Raw genomic sequence first — 19365 nt, 5'->3', positions numbered from 1 at the left:
TTCTTAATATACCATTTCATGTCCCCTTGAGCCATCCCACGACATTTGGTGCACGGGTCCCGTGGACGTCTAAAAGCGTGACTTATAGCCTTCAATTTTGAACGTTTTAGGGCTCATCCGGGGCCTGATCATATTTTTCGTCGAAAACCGTCCAATGGGGTGCGTCACAACTTATAATGCATCCCAGGCGCTTCGCACCATCTGAATTGTCCCAGAATGCCACCAAACGACCCATTTATTATTTTAGCGTGCACCCGCGAAATGACCCCGAAATGGTCGTAAAAGTTGCTCTTATGCCCGTTCAAAGTCATGGAAGTCCTTAATATACCATTCAATATTTCAATGTCCCCTCGAGGCATACCACAACATTTGGTACACGGGTCCTGGGGACGTCTAATAGCGTGACTTATAGCCTTCAATTTTGACAGTTTTAGGGCTCCTCCGTCTCAAGTCTTATTTTTCGTTGTAAACCTTCCTATGGGGTGCGACACGATTTATAATGCATCCCTGGTGCTTTGCACCATCTGAATTGTCCCAGAATGCCACCAAACAACCCATTTCTAATTTTCTCGTGCAGCCACGGAATGACCCGAAACGGTCGTAAAAGTTGTTCTCATTCCCGTTCAAACCAGTAGGAGTCCTAAATATACCATCCCATGTCCCTCGAGGCATCCCACGACATTGGGTGTACGGGGCCCGTGGACGTCTAAAATCGTGACTTATAGCCTTCAATTTTGAACGTTTTAGGGATCCTCCGGACCCGGTCATATTTTTCGTCGAAAACCTTCCTATGGGGTGCGGCACGACTTATAATGCACCTCGGGTACTTCGCACCATCAGAATTGCCCCAAAATGCTATAAAACCACCCATTTATGATTTTGTGTTGCAGCCACAGAATGGCCCGAAATGATCGTAAAAGTTGTTCTTATGGCCGTACAAAGCCGTAGGAGTTCTTAATATACCATCTCATATCCCCTCAATCCATCCCACGACATTCGATGCACATTTCCCGTTGTAAAAACGTGACTTATAGACTTCAATTTTGACTGTTTTAGGGCTCCTCCGGACCCGGTCATATTTTTCGCCAAAAACCTTCCTATGGGGTGCGACACGACTTATAATGCATCTCGGGTGCTTTGCACCATCTGAACTGCCCATAATGCCACCAAACGAACCATTTAATATTTTGTCGTGCAGCCACGGAATAACCTCGAAACCGTCATAAAAGTTGTTCTCATACCCTTTCAAAATAGTGGGAGTCCTAAATATATCATCCTATGTCTCCTCGAGGCATCTCACGACATTCGGTGCACGAGTCCCGTGGACGTCTAAAAGCGTGACTTATAGTCATTTGGTGGCATTTTGAGGCAATTCAGATGGTGTGAAGCACCCGGGATGCAATATAAGTCGTGCCGCACCCTATAGGAGGGTTTTCGGCGAAAAATATGACGGGTCCCGGAGGAGCCCTAAACCGGTCAAAATTGAAAATTATAAGTCTCGATTTTAGACGTCCACAGGACTGGTGCATCAAATGTCGTGGAATGGCTCGAGTGGACATGGGATGCTATATTAAGAACTCCCACTGCTTTGAACGGGAATAAGAACAATTTTTACAACTGTTTCGGGGTCATTCCAGGTTGCACCACAAAATCATAAATGGGTGGTTTGATGGCATTCCGGGGCAATTCTGATGGTGCGAAATAGCCGGGATGTATTTTAAGCCGTGCCGCACCCCAGAGGAAGGTTTTCATCGAAAAATATGACGGGTCCGGAGGATCCTTAAAACGCTCAAAATCGAAGGCTATAAGTCACGATTTTAGACGTCCACGGGACCCGTGCACCGAATGTCGTGGTATGCCTCGAGGGGACATGGGATGGTTATATTTAGGACTTCCACTAGTTTGAACGGACATGAGAACAACTTTTACGACCGTTTCGGGGTCATTCTGTGGTGTGCACGACAAAATAATAAATGGGTCTTTTGTGGCATTATGGGGCAATTCAGATGGTGCAAAGCACCATGAATGCATTATAAGTCGTGTTGCACCCCATAGGAAGGTTTTAGGTGAAAAATATGATCGGACTCGGATGAGCCATAAAACGGTCAAAATTGAAGGCTATAAGTCACGCTTTTACACGTCCTCGAATCCCGTGCATCGAATGTCGTGGGATGCCTCAACCGAAAAAATGAAGTATACAAGCTCCGCTTATAAAAACCCCATCTCAATTGGGAATATATTACAAATTACTACTTGTATTATATAGTTTATTTACTTTAATTGGATGGTATATTAAGGACTTGAATCAAAAGAAGGAAATATTATTTTACTATAATAAACTTACTTGAAAAAAAAAGCGTAAGTATTTTCTACGCATTTGAAAAAGAGTGAAATTTATTGTATGATAGTAGTAAAAGCTTGTGATTGAAGTTCTAAAGATACTCCTATTGATGGTTTTGAGATGACCTTGTTCTATACTTCTATATACAGCTACAGAACTACCCCTCCTAGGGAGAAACATGATATTGCACCAATGCACATTGCACAAAATTTAGAGTCTAATTGTATAATATTAGTGAAAAATGTGGGTGTACAAATAAAATTTATGTTCCCTCATTGTTGTTCTAATCTACCACAACTTAACTTCATGAATTCTTCAAATAAAAAAATTTTACACCATAAATGCTCGAACTGGAAGATAGCTTAGAAACGAGACTTTCGTTTACGAGCAGTATATTTAGTATCTGCAGGAACCGTGGCGCCTTTCCTTCTCATCTGATCCTTTTTCTGCAGAACCCATTCTCTCCCTTTAATTTTCTTTCCAAGCTTCTGCCTTTTCCTGGGTCTATGCCTGTCTGAAACTGAAACCTGTATGTATAGCAACATAAAATTGGCATGAGACTATTGACTGAACAAAACAGGAGCACTACCTATGGCAAGTGGTTGAGGAACATGAAAAGAGCACAAAAACTTCAAACTCACCGTTTTGTTTTCTTCGTCTCCGCTACTTTCATCATCAGAGCAACTTACACCATCTTCGCCTTTGGCTTTCGGAGTAGCAGAACTTAAGGACGGTGGACCACAGGTGAGAACAAGGTATTCTTTTCGACTTTTTGTACTGTCATAGGGAAACACGTGTTATATTAGCTTAAAATTGAAATTCTTAAGCTCAAGTTCCTTTGTTTCCCTCGGAATTTACAAGTCATACATAAAAAAGTAGAAAACAGCTAATTAAATGCAACATCAAGCAAAGCAAAAATATTAGCGTGAAAGTATGTTTTAGGTGATGTTACACCTTAGAATCAGCCATTGGTCCAGCCTCACTGCCTCAGCATAGATAAGATAGGGTCAGAGACTAAGGTTTCATTCTATTCACCTTATTTTGCTGAACTAATCTGAACTCAACTATCTGAACTTATTAAAACTTATCTAAGTTTATCATGAACCTTTTTTTGTGAGATGACGATAGCACGCCTTAAAATTTCAGTTTTTTTTGTCCGATTGCACTGGGTTTATTTTCAGGTTACCAAGCTATGAGTCTACAACAATCAAATGATAAAAACTAGCAAGAAAATGGAAATCAGGTGAACCAAAACAATTGCGGCCAATATATAATTTACCTATGAGGAAAGTCTACTACCACACCGCCAGCAAATCCAGCACGCATTGCAAAACCAAGGATCAGCTCCCGCTGAGCTGTATTTTGGGGATACACCTGAAGTACTGCTCTAGCTCCTCTTGCGAGGGACCTATACAATGATCCAAAGAAAGCCCTGCAACCAATAAATCATAAATTTATGGGTCATAAGCAGGAGGGCCCATGGGAAAACTTGTTTCTTGTGCGTTGTTAAATTTTTATATTTAATGAGGGCTTATGGAGAAAACTTCTTGAGCTATATTAACTTACTAACAGGTGTGCGTACTGAATAACTGAACTAATAAATCAGGAGAACAAAGGAGCTACTCAAACAACAGTTTGTGATGCAATAAGCCAATAACCCATACTTCAATCTCAGTCGAGGCTCGTGAGAGGACTTGTCTGCATTGCATAACCACTGTTTGATCAAAACAACATAAACAAAATGATAAGCTCAATTAAGAACTTCCAAATGAGGACCTGAGTACGTAGCTGATTTCACTGAAATCCAAAACAAATAAAATGATACAAAATATAAAATGATGCAGGCAAGAACCTGGACGGCAGAGATACTGATTGCACCATCAATAACTCCAGGACGAAGACCTAGCCCCTGCAGCAAACCAGATATTAAAAAATGGTATAAATTATAGGAGACATTAATCATTATTGCAAGTAATGTGTTCAACTGAATATCACATTCTTGCAATCCAACAAAGAATGTGGCTTTACGTATGCATCCATCATCAAGTACCGGCTTTAGTCAATTTGACAATAAACCTACACCACTACAACTCTCAGCGCAAAATGCCACACACCTCATCACATTAAAAGCGCCATTCACATCATCTACACAAGTTAACTTCAATTAACTTATAGTAGTTTCATCTTTGACAGAAAAGATTGCTAAACTTCAATTATTTAATTGCAATAACAAAGGAAAAACCGAAAACCCTTAACCACCCAAAAAGCCTAAGATATGAAAGGAAATTTTGTCCATAGATGTATCCTCACATACACATATTATCAAGACATATGTTTCTTCTTCATCTTACATCCATGACCCTCCTTTTTTTTTTTGGGGGGGGGGGGGATCCCTTAGGCCAGCTATATGATCCTACAAGAACGTCTTTGCTCTCCAGTGCCAGTTTGTTCTCTTACTGTCTTCACAGATTCATTTTATCAGGCTGCAGGTGTCTTCACACTTTGTCATGTTATTTTGTGATCATGAATGGCAACAAAAACATATAACAGGAAAGTGGGGGATGTAAAACACTTCTAAGGTAAAACTTACCGGCATAACACAACACAATAAAGTTGGACAAAAAAGGTTAGTCTAAAATAAAACGTATTTTTGCCCACGTACCAGAGCAATTCAGAATCTACAAGCAGGAAGATAAGTAATGATGACACTGAAATATACAAACCCCCCCCCCCCCAAAGAACTTAGTCTCTCTACCAAAAACGAAGAAAAAATAGTGACATTATGGATAACAGAGCTACCTGTCCCATGTCTGCAAGTAGAAGATCACCCTCAACCTCCCGCTCCAATGCAACATCTGAAATAAGTGTAAAAATAAGTAAACAAAAAAAGGGTTCAAGCAGCGTTTATACTACAAAGATTAAAAGAAAACATTAAAATAATTGAGATACCCAGCATAGCGTCAGAAATATCTAAACCAATCCAATGATGCCCATTCTCGGACAGTGTCTCTCCACTCAGCCCTGATCCGCAACCTATAGAGGGGAACAAAGAAAAAAAGATAAATTCACCAAGGCCAAGCATGTATAACATGTGTGACATAGATGAGGATCCCTCCACGCAGCTAATTTCCTTTTGATAACTATTGTAGATAGGGTTTCCAGCTGTATGAAAATCATAATTTACATGCATCTAGACGTCATAAATTGAACTCTTTGAGTTGATTGTCATAACTCATAAGACATGTACCCATAATTTAAACTTTACCACACCATATACAACTATGGAATTAATACACATCTTTGCGAGCTTGTTACAGTTAAAAACAGAAAAGGTATTAGTGGTCCAGCTAAATGTCTTTTTTGTAGAAAGTCAAGATTTCCAAGTATACAAAAAAACACAAGGAACTGAAAATTTAAGTTTATAAGGACACATTGTATCCATGCTCTTCTGCTGTTACAGACAGAACACTTTTAGAGTAAATTTATACAAGCTGAATTAATAGAACCATAAGTTCCATAAATCACGCGCTTCTTCCCGCTTAAGAAAATGTAACTTAATAACATCAAAAAACCATAGTTAATTTAAAAGCCGATGACAAAATAAAATGGCAAAACAATGACAAAGAAATTAAAGAGAAAGTTGTACTACCAATGTCAAGGAGCAATCTGGGTTCTCCATCATCAGGCAAGGCAAGCAACTCCAACGCTCTTTCAGACAACTTTGCCTATAGGAAATAGTCCAAAAATTAGGGCATATGAGAAGGAGCAAAACCACATTTATAATTACTCAAACATCATACAATATTAAGTCCAAAGAAACAAAAATTGCAGCTCTTTATATGACATTTTCTCCATTCTCCATGATTGTCGCAACATTCTCCCAAGTATTGCAAATTGATCGAACAATCAAGCTATCCTTACAAAACAAGGATGACTTAAAAGGCTATAACAAGCTCAAATACCCATGTTTGAACTAACCACACCAGCGATGAGTCCACAATGTTTCGGAATCTTGGGAGACTATACAAACATTATTTGGAACAACTATAGGCAAACTTTGTAAGCCTACTAAACTACTCTTCCCCATGCCAATCGTTTTGTGGGGGTACAAAAACTCACTTGAGCCTGTAAATACTCGAGTATATAAAACCCAATTTCCATTCTCCCAGGTATTGCAAATTGATCGAACAATCACGCTATTTTTACAAAATAAGGATGACTTAAAAGGTTACAAGAAGCACAAATATTCATGCTCAAAACATCCATGCTCAAACTAACCACTCCAGCACTGAGTCCACGATGTTCCGAAATCTTAAGAGACTATATAAACATTATTTGGAACAACTATAGGCAAAGTTTGTAAGCCTACTAAACTACTTCGACCCGTGCCAATCGCTTTGTGGGGGTTACAAAACCTCACTTGAGCCTGTAAATACTCTAATTCAAAACCCAACTTCCATCAATTTGAACCAACACACATCCAAAAACCAAATAAAGCTTGTTTATTTCCACCACAAACAAAACAAACAATCAAAAAATCACAACCAGCAGCAGAAACAAACAACTACACAGCAACCAAATTACTCACACCATCTAACTGCGACAGAAATCATCACAAATTACAATCTTGCAACATGAACTATCCTTCAAAAGTAATACACAAAGTTTCTATCAGGGTAATTGATTGGAATTTACAAAGTAAACCTCAAAAATCATGCACAAATATCATATGGGTTTTCAAGATTGACAAAAAAAAGTTACAGGGCACAATTCAGAATCAAATTTACAGCAAAAATTAAAGATATTATTCAGAATTGAAATTAAAAAAGGGGAAGAAAAAAGGGAAAATTTTGGACCTGAATATCGATGATTCTAGAAGAAGAAGTGTACTTTCGAGCTTCAGATTGATCGTAGAATATCTCCGGCGGTGCTAAAAGCTCCGGTCTTGCCGCCATGGTTGTGTATAAGAGGAGAGAGAGAGAAGCAACTAAGCAAGTGTTGAACGCTGCAAATAAGGTTGGAAACTTGGAACGTAAGAAGGGTTTTGGGTTTTTGGAGTATTTGGTTAGCACTTAGGTTTGAAGTTATTAGCATAAAAATCAAAATCCAATTCGATATAATCTGAATTAGTAATTCGAGTCCGATTTGAATTGTGTTCGAATTATATTTTGCTTGAGATTTTTTGAAAAAATTGAATTTCGATTGAGATTTTTTGAAAAAAAAAATTGGATTTCTAGATTGGGTTGGATTATGGTTAATTGGATCTGAAAACCAATATAATCGAATAGGTAATATGCCTTGTATTATGTAAATTTGTGAATTGGATTTAAGTGTTTAACTGATTTTATTTTAATAAAAAGCAGGTGCTTAAATGTTGTTGACGTATTATTTGTTGTTGAACTGAACGTGTTGTGTGTTGTTGGACTAAAACTCACGTATTATGTTACGTTATGTTGTTGTTGTCGACTTATCGCGCCTAATTTATTTCATAAAAATAGTTTCGAATTCTCCGATCGAATCCAATCTAGAGTTTGAAGATTCAGATTGGATCAGATTAGACACAAGTTCTAATTGGTTTAGATTCGGATTGTAATATTGGAATCCAAATTTTGTTTGGATAAAATCCCAACTGTACATCGAACTTTCACTTCTATATTTGGTCTCGTGTCGACTTCGAATTGTGCTTAAATTATATAAAAAACTAAATAAATTGTAGTATAATAACATAATATGACATATTGATCAATAACTTTATGTTTATATCGTGTTAGTTTTGTGTTATCTCTCAATAACTTTATCTTTGTGTTGTGTCAGTTTCAATTGTATTGTTGTATCGTGTTAGAAACTATCGATTCTACCTGAGGTCTTAAGTTTATATAGAAAATGTCCAAGTGACAAACTTCTTAACAATATATCAGATGTTGATAGTGTGACATAGTGTAGTTACAAAAAATTCCTTTTCTGAATTCATGGAACATAAATTTAGCCAATAAAAGTTCAGCCAAATAGTCATATCCTTTCATACATTCCTTTGACACTATATAATTGTTTTGTCCTCTTTCAATTTAACTCATAGAACAAATTATGTCCCTTAAAATCATTTATACTCCCTCCATTACATAATGTTAAATATATAATCATATGCGGTAGTTAATGAGAAATCACCATATGTATATTTGACTTTCAAATCACAATAATTATCAAAATGCATGGGGAAGAAAAATTGTAGCCCATCATTCACATTCGAAAAATTGTAAAGCAAATAATATTTGTCTTTCTTATGTAATACTCCCTCTGTTTTTTTTTATCTTTCTCACTTAGAATCTTGACACTATTCATGCATATAGAGAATCTTCTCAAATGTTCTCAATTTATAAGAAAAAACATAGTCATGTGGGGTCTTGTTTGATTCGTCTCAATTAGTACTTTATTAAAATTCAATCGTTATAATTTTTACTAATATATAATGAAAGATATTTAAGTTTTAAATCGTGCATTGGCAAACGTGCAAAGTCAAAGTAGGAATGATAAAAAAAAACAGAGGGAGTATTAGATAAATGATCACATTAATGACATCAAAATGCTTAAATCTAGTTGTTAGTCTCCCCCTTTCTTTCTCTTTTCGATCCATATGAGCCACGAAGGCAGTACAACGTACAAAGAAGGGAGGGGGAATCAAATCTGTGACCTATCATTCACAGCACCTCAATCTTAACCACTATGCCAAGAGATCCTTGGGTTAATCTCCCCCTTTCTCATTTCTTTAAGAGTGTGTCTTAAATGTAAGTGTACGTGTAATCGTTACACCATAACTTATTGTGTAACATGCATAATGACATAGACCCACCAAGAATGACATAAACTATACAAATAATAACATGAATCTCATGTCATTTTTTTCATTAATTTCATGTCAATTGAGTTTTTTTTACAAAAGAAACAATAATTTGTGTAATTGTTAAACTATAAATCATGATGTAACAGTAACACCCAAAAATTTGTGTTTCTTTAATAGAGTATTCTTTAAGTGGGCCCGATCCTCTTTCTGCATTTTATTACAACTTTTGCCATGGTGATGATATGTACTATGCACATATGATCAATGTGATTAATTGTTAATTTATCAAATCAATTGAGTTGGTAAGATATAAATTATAATCAATCAACTATGTAAAGTGTTAAAGGATATATTATCACCTCCTTAACTTTCGTAATTAATCTTCAAATTTATTTTGGTTCATAAAATACTAAATAATACTCTTAATATTCTTGTGAGCAACCTACATATCTTAAATTTAACCTATCACAAACCTTTAGTTGTTTTTTTTAACACTAAACCATCTTTCCATGCTCATAATTTGACATTGTTCATCAACTTCTAATGATGTTTTCTTGCATTGTCTCAATTTTTTAATTTCTTGAATACATACTCAAAGTTCTTTCTTAAATAACCTAAACTACTTTATATATACAAAACCATACACCATAAAAGTATTTCTTTCCTTTTTCCATCCAAATCAATGTTCTTTATATTGTTTCACACATCATAATAACATAATCATATGTTATACCATATTTAGTAACATAAGTACACTTCTTTTTTTTACTTTAGTTAATAATTATTAATTTAGATTGCGCACTACTATTTACAGCCCGTATTTACTAAAAATTGCGCGTATTACATATAATATATAGTTCTTTGAATCGATTATTTTCTTTATCATGCATAGGACCAATGGAATTTCTGGCACACACCAAGCTTGTGCTGCTTGTAAACATCAAAGGAAGAGATGTACTGATAAGTGCATATTAGCTCCATTTTTTCCAGCTGAAAAAGTGAGAGAATTTCAAGCAGTTCACAAAGTATTTGGTGTTAGTAATGTCCAAAAATTGGTAAGAAATCTCCTTAATGATGAGGACAGAAAACGGGCCACAGATTCTCTTGTTTGGGAGGCCTTATGTCGTCAAAAGGACCCGATTTTAGGCCCATATGGAGAATATAGAAAAATCTATGATGAACTCAAGTCTTATCAAACTCAGGCCCAAGCCCAAGTCCATCATCAAGCGGGTCAATATATGGCGCAAAACGGGCACAATAACGGGTCGGTTTATAAATCGGGAAATGGGTTGCTTGGGTGGAGCGTAAACACTAACGGGTCGGGTGGTATTAACAACAAGGTGAATTATAGTGGAGGAATTAGTGATAATGTTGCTTTGGTGGATTGTATTCGAGCCCAATGTGGGCCGGTTATTGGTTCGGGTTTGTATGGTAATTGTGGATCTCAAGATGATTTGAATGGAGCAGAAAAAATGAGGCAAGATATAGATGCTAGTGTTGGCTCAGTTGTTCCTCCACAACAACATCTAATGAATGGATTTAGCCAGCATTACTACCTTCCAGGTGAATATATGTTTAATATGTTTGATGGAGATAGATTGGAGAAATTTCGCAACTCAATTCATTAATCAGTGTTTATCAAATCTGTTTCTATCTAACGAAAGATTATTGGATCAAATGATAAAGACATTGTTACGCTGAGGGAAAAAGAATGAGCAAGTTGATAACCTTTTAAGACTTAAAAGAATTTAAAATTAAATAACAGGTGTTGGATTGGGTAGAAGGTAATTAACTTTTTCTCGTTCATGTAAAAATAACTTTAAAAAACATTTATTGTTGCATGTATATATCAAGTAATTCTTCATAATATATATGTGTTATTTGGCATTTCATGGATTAAAGAGATGTCATAGGTTGTTAAGATTTGGCCAAAAGTTCTCATAACACTAATCATTAAATCAATTTATACATCCTAATTAAAGGATAAAGTCCTAATACTACTCAAATTAGAGGAACATAAATAACATCCTAAACAAGATATATCTCCTAACATTACACCAAGGTAAAATTGATAATGGAGAACATTCTTCACCAAAAATTGAGTAAATAAAATATTAATTTTACTTTTTAAAAAATATTTACTTCTAAAATCAACATTCAACATGTTATATGTACATCATAAAACAACTCCATTATACGAAGTGGTTAAATTGTGCAATTGTGCCTACTTAAATTTGATCTCGGTTCAGTTCGTTAACACTTCCTAATAATAAGACTTAATAAATTTATCGGGCTTTATGATTTGGTGATGTATTTTTTTTTCTTTTGATAGGGTGATGTATTTTCTAGTTGAAGATGAAATAATCTTGTATTTCCAATTTTGTAGGTCAACTGAGTCCGATGGATGCAAAGTCAATAGAGAGTTCATTATGGGAAGCTGGATCATAAATTGTAGTTTTACTATATGGTGTGCCACCTTATTTCTTATGAATACAATTTTTTTCTTGTTCCATGATGAAGAAGTGAACAAATTGAAACAACATATATATTCTCTTTGACACTTCTATTATTTGTTACACCATATGTAAGAAAGAAACATAAAATTGCATTGCAGTTGACATTTTTCAATGACAAAAGTTTATAATTAGAGTATCATGCTCTTCTTTCAACCCTTTTTTTGGTGTAAATGAACTATTAAACGCGTTGATGTGATAAAAAAAATTTTAGTTACAACAAAAATGCATACTCCCTCCATCTCGTAATGTTAATTGTATAATTATAAGCAATTTGCTAGTTAGTGATCAATCACCATATGTATGTTTCACTTTCAAATCACAATTATGATTATCACTTTCAAATTTATATCTATATACTATATATTAATAAAATGTATTGGGAAGAAATTGTAATTTACCACGTGTTGACTCTTTCTTAGTGAAATGTTGCGCCATAGCTAGGTGACATGTCATTTCTTCAAATTCTCGTTTGTTGCTAAGAAATTGAAGAAAATGCTTATAAGATGTTTTGAAATCTTAATCTCTTACTTTATAAGTCATTATCCAGCCATTAAGTTGTTACTTGTGCTTGTAGCAAGATATCAACCCTATATCCTTTTGTGCTAATAAATTATCGGGGCATCATCAAGTGCAACAACTAGTGAATACTTAAAAAAACTCCAACAGAATTAATTAAGAAAGAATTGATAGAGATTTTGAATTAGCAAATGCATTTATGAAATAATCATACTATGGAGAACATATAAAATGTCTTTTGCTCTTTTTTTTTCTTTTTCATTTCCTACATTTATTAATCTTAAAAGAAGAAAAATGAATATGATTATCACAAATTATTAAAAGAGACGATCTAATTTTAATATATAAGTAGACTTAATCACCAAATGGATTAAACTAGTTACTGAATGAAATCAAACTAATCGCTATTATGCTAAATCTGTTTTTACTATAGGAATTGTCATTGCCTATTTTTAATTTAAAAGTAGGCGATCTTTTACAAGACTAACTCTATGATTACGGCTTCTTAAAAACACCTCCAGCAAGTAAAGCAGCTTCCATGACAACTTTGAGGACATCAATAACATCGTTTGCATCACATGTACTGCCCTTGAAACTATGAGCTCCTGCCGACCTAAAGCTTTCCATGCAACTTATAAACTTTTTGCTGCACTCTTGGCTTAGATAGTTATCTGCATTCATTTTATTAATCACCAATCAAGTAATTAAGACCAAAACAATTAGGTATTCATGTTCTCATAAAATGCTAGTGTAGTAGTACTTGTTAAGTTCGATCTTGTTAGATTCATCTTAATGTATACTTTTAAAAATATCATTTTTTTATAATTTTACTTGAATGCAATTAAAGATATTAATGGTCAAATAAGCGCATAATTAGGTTACGTGAAAAAAGTGAATGTAACACTTATTTAGAAGCGGATGAAGTATAGCTTTTTGCCAAACTCTGGTGATTATAGTGCTACTACTACTCCTTTTCTAAAGTTACCAAATTTTAATTCTTTATATAATAGTGTAAATTTAGTACTCCCTCCGTCCCATAATATAGTGCTCCGATTCTTTTTTGGGTGTTCCAAAATGTTGTGTGTGTTTGTTTTTTTTTTGTTTTTACTAATTTTTTTGGACTAAATTATACTCAATTTTCACATAAACTTTCCAAAACACCCCTACTTTTCTTTCAAAATATGTGCCACTATTTATTATTTTACACCATAATACCATATAAACACTTTATTAAATATTAGAAGTCCTATTACTCCTTTTATTTTCCTTAATTCAGTGAAAAATGAGGAGTGAGCACTAGAGGTGGGCATGGGCCGCCCGACACGAGCCCGCACCGGCACGAGCCCGTCTAGATGGCTCGTGGGCCGAACGCTCCTTTTATTTGTTTTTTAGCCTAAAACTGTCAAAAATCCAAAAAAACAAAAAAAACATAAAACATGAGTCAGGCCCGCATGAGGCACAAGCCCGACCCGCGAGCCTGGACCGGACCGTGGACAAAAGTTGGAAATTTCAGGTTCGAGCTCAGCCTGTCACTTCTCCTAACCCGGCCCATGCCCAAATCTAGTGAACATTATATTATGGGACGAAAAAGTATCAATAATTACAGTTGAGTTCATGTCATTGAGTGTACTTTTACCTTCAAATTTTCTTCTACTCTCATTAGTCATTACTACCCTTCCCCTCGAGTGGTTGAGGATGACAACTATAGTCGAGCTGCTTGGTGGATCATTATTAGGAAGGTGGACTTGTTGCAAACTTGCAATAGTGATTCTTTAAAAACTATGTTAATTATGCTTTTGTAGCTTATATGTGAGCTTATTAAACTAACTCATATCAGCCTAATTCAACCTAAAACTTTAATCAACATTATTTTAAAATTAATTTGCATATTGAAATGACCATGTAGTAAATTATGCTTTTGTACCTAAATTATCATGTGATAAAATATAATCTTTCAAAAAAAAAAAAAGAAGTGATAAAATATAAAAACACAATGCTTTTGTATTTAGATTAACATGTGATCTCTTTGTTTTTTAACGAGAGATATTTTGGCATTTTGAGGATTTTTTAAAAAGACATTTAATCGAAATTATTATTCTTTAAATGGTAAGTTGGTCCACCTAATTGTACTATTGAGTAAAACATGTGGGTCAATTTTTATTCCCATCTTACTTTAATAAATTCTCTCTTAATTATACTTTCTTTATATCTACCTTTTTCACTTTTTCCTTTCCCCGAGTCAGAAAAACAATTCCAATAGAATAGAGACAACGATCATAAATATCTAAATATTGAAATTACTCGTCTTATATGGCAATTTTCATTACTCACAATGTAGATAATTAGATAGATGTGCAGATCTACAGGTCTTTCTCCGTTTCGTTTTAAATGCAACAAATGATTTGTGAGATATAAAATAGTCCTTTGTTGAATTTAAAACGTAATGGAAGAAATAATTTTTTTGTCGAATTAAAAATGTTTAAGAAAAAAGAGAGATTAAAACACTAATAACTTACTATTTTTAGCTGACACACACATATCATGCTTCATACAACAAGCATCAAGCCCATCACAAGGCCTTTCTCCAGGACATCCACTGTACAGAAGTCCACAATATTTGCCATACCTCAAAAATGGAGGAACTATAAAAAAAAAAAAATTAATCATCACAAAATTAAATAATTTTATTGATTAGTACATTTTCAAGAAAATCAACTATCTAAGTTGTTCTACCATTAAAATCAACATATTTTTTACCTGAACAAAATTCAGATTCACATTTTCTACTACATTCTTTACCCTGCAAAAACAAAATTATCCAATTAACACACACATAAGAAAATGATAAAATTAGAAACATTAAGTAATTAAGTATTAATAATACTAAACTACGTGTGATTTTGTCATAAATTCCAAAATTAATAAACCATTTTAGGCTATGCTCTAATACCCACTTTCATATTACATGATTTTTAATGTGCATCTTTAATCATTAACAATTTAGTATCATGATTTACGCGTAGAAACGAATCTAACAAGATACCATTTTCTCATATATGAAAAACTTAAAAAACTGGTTAAAGTTTTACAAATTTCACCACTTACATAATAAAGGAATAGAATTATGTAATATCAATATGACTAATATTATAATATATACTTTATAATCTTCATTTTCCTGAGTAATTTTTCTTAGATAAAAATTATGGAAAATAAAAAAAAAAGAAAGAAACAGAAGGAAGATTTACCAGTTTTAGGGCAACACCTGAAGATTGAACACCAACATTAAGTGCATTAACAGAGAAGCCATGAAAGTTGAGATCAGAAAAAATGAAAAAATATGAGAGTGTTAAAAGTAAAGTTAATTTCAAGGAAAACATATTTTTTTGTGTGTGTGTTTATAAAAAAAAAGTGTACAATTTTGCAGAGAAAAAAATGGAAGAAGATAATTGAAGAGATGAAAAGGCTCTAACTTTGAACCAACTGAAAGCAGCTTATTCATGAATGGCTCTGATTTATGAATAGGGTGACTGGTGAGTCAGAAGAGAGAGAGAGAAATAATGGAATTTGTCATTGTGTCACTCGTGACCTTTTTTTTTGGTAGTATTGGAAGAATATTATCTTATTTTCAAAAATGAAATAAAAAATTTCTTGTAAGATAAATACAGCTTTAAATGTATCTATCTGTATCAATATATTAAAAGGCGTGCATAAAAAAGAAAATGTGTCATGTGGCGTTTCCTTAAAGAGTTTTAGTTCATGCAATTCATGATCCCGCGATACATAACTAAAGTCTTAACCATTAGACTAAGTTGTATTTAGTATTATTATCATAAAGTATTATATTAATAAATGAAATTTTTTCTTACCCGAAGCATAACCCCGGCCAAATAACTAGTTTATCACCTAAAAGGATGTTTTAGGATGGCCTGTCTATTGAGATCCCTCCTAGTTTTTTTTTTCTTTCTTGCTTAAATAAAATAAAATAATATAGTTCTAATTTTATTATTATTAATTTACTAATTTAGGTTGTGTTTTTTTTGCACCGAACTCATGAACTGAACTGAAATGAATGAAAACTGTGAGATAAAATTAAGTGAATTGAACTAAAATGAATGTGTCTGAACTACACCGAAATGAATTGAATTTTAATTAATTCAATCTAAAAGAACAGAGGCTTATTTGGGGAACATTTGTTTGAGACACTAATTTAAACCTTAATAATTTTAATTATTAATAAGTAAATACTACAAAAGGTTGATATTTGGAAGATACACATTGAGTCGAATCCAACAAGATCTCACATGGCGATGTATTTCCTTAAATAACTATTACAAGAGATAGTAAAAGTCATGTATGTGAATAATATCAAAAGTCAAAATGGATAAAGTAATAAAACTGGAGGGTGTATGGGTTTATGTAATGTGGAGTATCTTGCTAACATTTAATATTCCATTTTTAGTCGTCTTATTTAATGCTCTAGGGGTGCTTATTAGCTTTTGCCTTATAGTACTCCATCTGTCCCATAATATAGTATTTGTTTCTCTCTAGGTCAAACTTTACCATCTTTAACCAAATATTCTCATTTGTATATACTTCCTCTGTTTTTTTTTAGATGTTACACTTTCTATTTTAGGAAATTTTAAATTAGATGTTACACTTTTATTTTGGGTAATAACTTATCTCTATCTCTCTCCTATCACATGTTCACATGGGACCCTTTTGTTTTTCATTCTCTCTATCTCTCTCCTCTCCAAAAATCATCTAGGAGTCCGTGATTTGAAAAGTGTAACATCTAATAAAAAACGGAGGAAGTATAAGAAATGGAAAAAGCTATATGCAGCCTTAAGGGTTGTATATGAGAAGCTAAAAATGGAAATAAGTTGCATTAATCTCTATTATATAAGGGAAGGGGGGAGCAACGGTGTCCTCTTTTGAAATGCCTATTTTGCCCCCCTTTCTTTTCTAAATTACAAAAAGAATGTCAAAATCAAAATCTACATTCAAAGAAAACTACCAAAAATTAATTTAAAACACTCACTCACAAATCACTTAAAAGAAAAAACTTTACAAATCACTCATACAATTGACAAAATCACATTATAAAAATCACGCAAATCACTCAAATAATCAGGAAACTTTATTAAAAGTTAAAATTAACATACAAACTAAAACTAATAATCTAGAACGTCAATACATACAAAAATATTTACTTAAATTTACTTACAAATCACTATTCTCAAGAACCATTCACAATTAACGATGGGTCATGATAAAAAATAGAGGTGTATGTGTAGTGAAATCATTATTTAAAAGTTAGACAAAGAAAAAAATTATTTTACTTTTTTATAGTGTTTCATATATATAATGAAACTTTTACATATATTTGGACCTATCTTTTTCTATTATATAATAGCAATTAATTATCAAGGTAAAAAGGTTTATGTAAAATATCATTCAAGAATTGAAGTATAACATATCTCTATTATATAAGGGAAGGGGGGAGCTATGATGTCCCCGAATGAAGAGACTATGGTACCCCCTTCCCATTCTAAATTACAAATTCATCACAAATCAAAGGGGCTTCAAACAAAAATACCAAAAATATAATTATAACAATCACTCACAAGTCAACTAACATCATAAAATTGCATAAAATTTACGTTATGCAAATCACTAAAATGAAAAACTTTACAAACACTTAAAAATTCACTTACAAACTACAACCTATGAAAAAATTGACTTGAAATCAAAGTGTCCACTTTCTTTACAATTTATGAAGTAATGTACTTAACTCGAAAATCAACTAAAAAATTATAATATTAGAAATCATAAATAAATTAAATTTATATTTTGTTCATATAATTTAACTTTGAAAAGTAAAAAATAAACAAAAAGAATGGTGAGAGACTTAAGTGACAGAAACTAAACCAATCAAATTTTACAACTAAAAACAATTATACTTCGTATGTCTAATGTTCAAATTTCGACTCTTATGCCGATGAAAATCGGGTTTCCGTTTCGAAAAAAATTCAAGCACGCATCGCGTGCAAAAAATTCTAGTTGATCATTTATTACATCGGTTGATGCAAAAATTTTCCATAAATTCACAACTTATTTCCATTTTAAGTAGTGTATCTATGTCTTATATGCAACCCTAAGGGTTGCATATAGCATAACCTATAAACAATTTATTCATGTGGGATCTTGTTAAATTCGCCTCAATTTGTAGTTTTATAATATCAATTTTTTATATTTTTTATTAATAAGGAATTAAAGATATTTAAGGTCAAATATTTGTCTTAGAGACCGTATAAAAAAACACTATATATTGTGAGACGGAGGGAGAAATATATAAAAATATTATGCGGTTAATGTGCTACTAATAATATTGTAAATCTCTTTGATAATGTGCTAATAATTGTATACTAGTGGTTGTTGTAGGGTCATTGATTGATTAAGGCTTCTAAACCTTCCATAATTAAAGTATAATTAATTCCATTCAGTTTGATCCATATCTTTCTCTGTTCATGATTTTATGTGCCTTAATTGTCTTATTGACATTCAACCTGCATGGTGGCCTGAATTTGAGTGATTATGTAATAAATTTATGTTATGTTAGGATAGATTTAGATTTATTTTACCAAGTGTCAGCAGCCTGTTGCCCTGTTCTTAGGTGACTAGTTCAAAGTAGTAGGTAGGTGAAACTGAAAATTTGGGATATGAAAATAATTGGTTAATAATTAGTTTTAATTTAGGTCTTGTTTCGAAAGTTTTAGTAAAAAGATGGCATGGATTAACCTCCATTGCGTCACATGATAATATAATCATTGTGTTACGTGGCAATATAATCTTCATAATTTTGGAAAAATTGAAGTGAGGGTTTCGAGGATTAATAAAAAATATCAAATTTATTTTTATAATATTTTGATTGATTGAGAAAGATTTGATTGTACCACGTACATAAGATTTGCAACTGGTGTTATATATGATATTTTATGTGGGTTATGTTGGTCCAAAATAAGACACGACCTAGCACGGAGAAAATATGTATAAAACAACAATATTGTATACGGTGAATTGCGGGATACGCATGAGCCACATTTTTAGAAGCAAGAACACAACACCACATGAAGCACTTTTATTTGGTTGAG

The 19365-nt window shown here is 33.3% G+C and overlaps 3 protein-coding genes across 3 annotated transcripts; 1 reads left to right on the top strand and 2 right to left on the bottom strand.

Moving 5' to 3' along the window:
* Positions 1 to 2540: 2540 nt before the first annotated feature.
* Positions 2541 to 7406, bottom strand: LOC104902371 (18S rRNA (guanine-N(7))-methyltransferase RID2). Its single transcript, XM_010690126.4, has 9 exons — positions 7198 to 7406; positions 5991 to 6066; positions 5291 to 5374; positions 5141 to 5196; positions 4194 to 4250; positions 4006 to 4055; positions 3621 to 3773; positions 2983 to 3118; positions 2541 to 2868 (listed from the first exon to the last, which is right to left on the bottom strand). The coding sequence occupies exons 1-9, from the start codon at positions 7294 to 7296 to the stop codon at positions 2704 to 2706; spliced, it is 876 nt and encodes a 291-aa protein (XP_010688428.1). The 5' UTR covers positions 7297 to 7406; the 3' UTR covers positions 2541 to 2703.
* A 2657-nt stretch (positions 7407 to 10063) lies between these two features.
* LOC104902490 (LOB domain-containing protein 2) lies at positions 10064 to 10807 on the top strand. Its single transcript, XM_010690276.2, has one exon. It carries the CDS (start codon positions 10064 to 10066, stop codon positions 10805 to 10807), a length of 744 nt encoding a protein of 247 aa, XP_010688578.2.
* A 1629-nt stretch (positions 10808 to 12436) lies between these two features.
* Positions 12437 to 15757, bottom strand: LOC104902369 (phospholipase A2-alpha). The gene is made up of 4 exons (XM_010690125.4): positions 15460 to 15757; positions 14969 to 15011; positions 14728 to 14853; positions 12437 to 12882 (listed from the first exon to the last, which is right to left on the bottom strand). Exons 1-4 carry the CDS (start codon positions 15589 to 15591, stop codon positions 12707 to 12709), a joined length of 477 nt encoding a protein of 158 aa, XP_010688427.1. The 5' UTR covers positions 15592 to 15757; the 3' UTR covers positions 12437 to 12706.
* Positions 15758 to 19365: the final 3608 nt, after the last annotated feature.

This window comes from Beta vulgaris, chromosome 8 (genome assembly GCF_026745355.1).
Source record: "Beta vulgaris subsp. vulgaris cultivar EL10 chromosome 8, EL10.2, whole genome shotgun sequence".
Taxonomy (NCBI): domain Eukaryota; kingdom Viridiplantae; phylum Streptophyta; class Magnoliopsida; order Caryophyllales; family Amaranthaceae; genus Beta; species Beta vulgaris.
This window is presented reverse-complemented; position numbering and strand designations above follow the sequence as displayed.

What these genes read in the sequence shown, in the direction of transcription:
- LOC104902371 (XM_010690126.4), bottom strand. Translation starts at nt 7,296, where the DNA reads ATGGCGGCAAGACCGGAGCTTTTAGCACCGCCGGAGATATTCTACGAT. An exon ending in CAGATTGCTCCTTGACATTG is followed by an intron (nt 5,375 to 5,990) that starts GTAGTACAACTT and finishes TCCCCTCTATAG; the next exon opens with GTTGCGGATCAGGGCTGAGT. An exon ending in TATTTCTGACGCTATGCTGG is followed by an intron (nt 5,197 to 5,290) that starts GTATCTCAATTA and finishes CACTTATTTCAG; the next exon opens with ATGTTGCATTGGAGCGGGAG.
- LOC104902490 (XM_010690276.2), top strand. Translation starts at nt 10,064, where the DNA reads ATGCATAGGACCAATGGAATTTCTGGCACACACCAAGCTTGTGCTGCT.
- LOC104902369 (XM_010690125.4), bottom strand. Translation starts at nt 15,591, where the DNA reads ATGTTTTCCTTGAAATTAACTTTACTTTTAACACTCTCATATTTTTTC. An exon ending in TGAATCTGAATTTTGTTCAG is followed by an intron (nt 14,854 to 14,968) that starts GTAAAAAATATG and finishes TTTTTTTTATAG; the next exon opens with TTCCTCCATTTTTGAGGTAT. An exon ending in GTGTGTGTCAGCTAAAAATA is followed by an intron (nt 12,883 to 14,727) that starts GTAAGTTATTAG and finishes AAATGAATGCAG; the next exon opens with ATAACTATCTAAGCCAAGAG.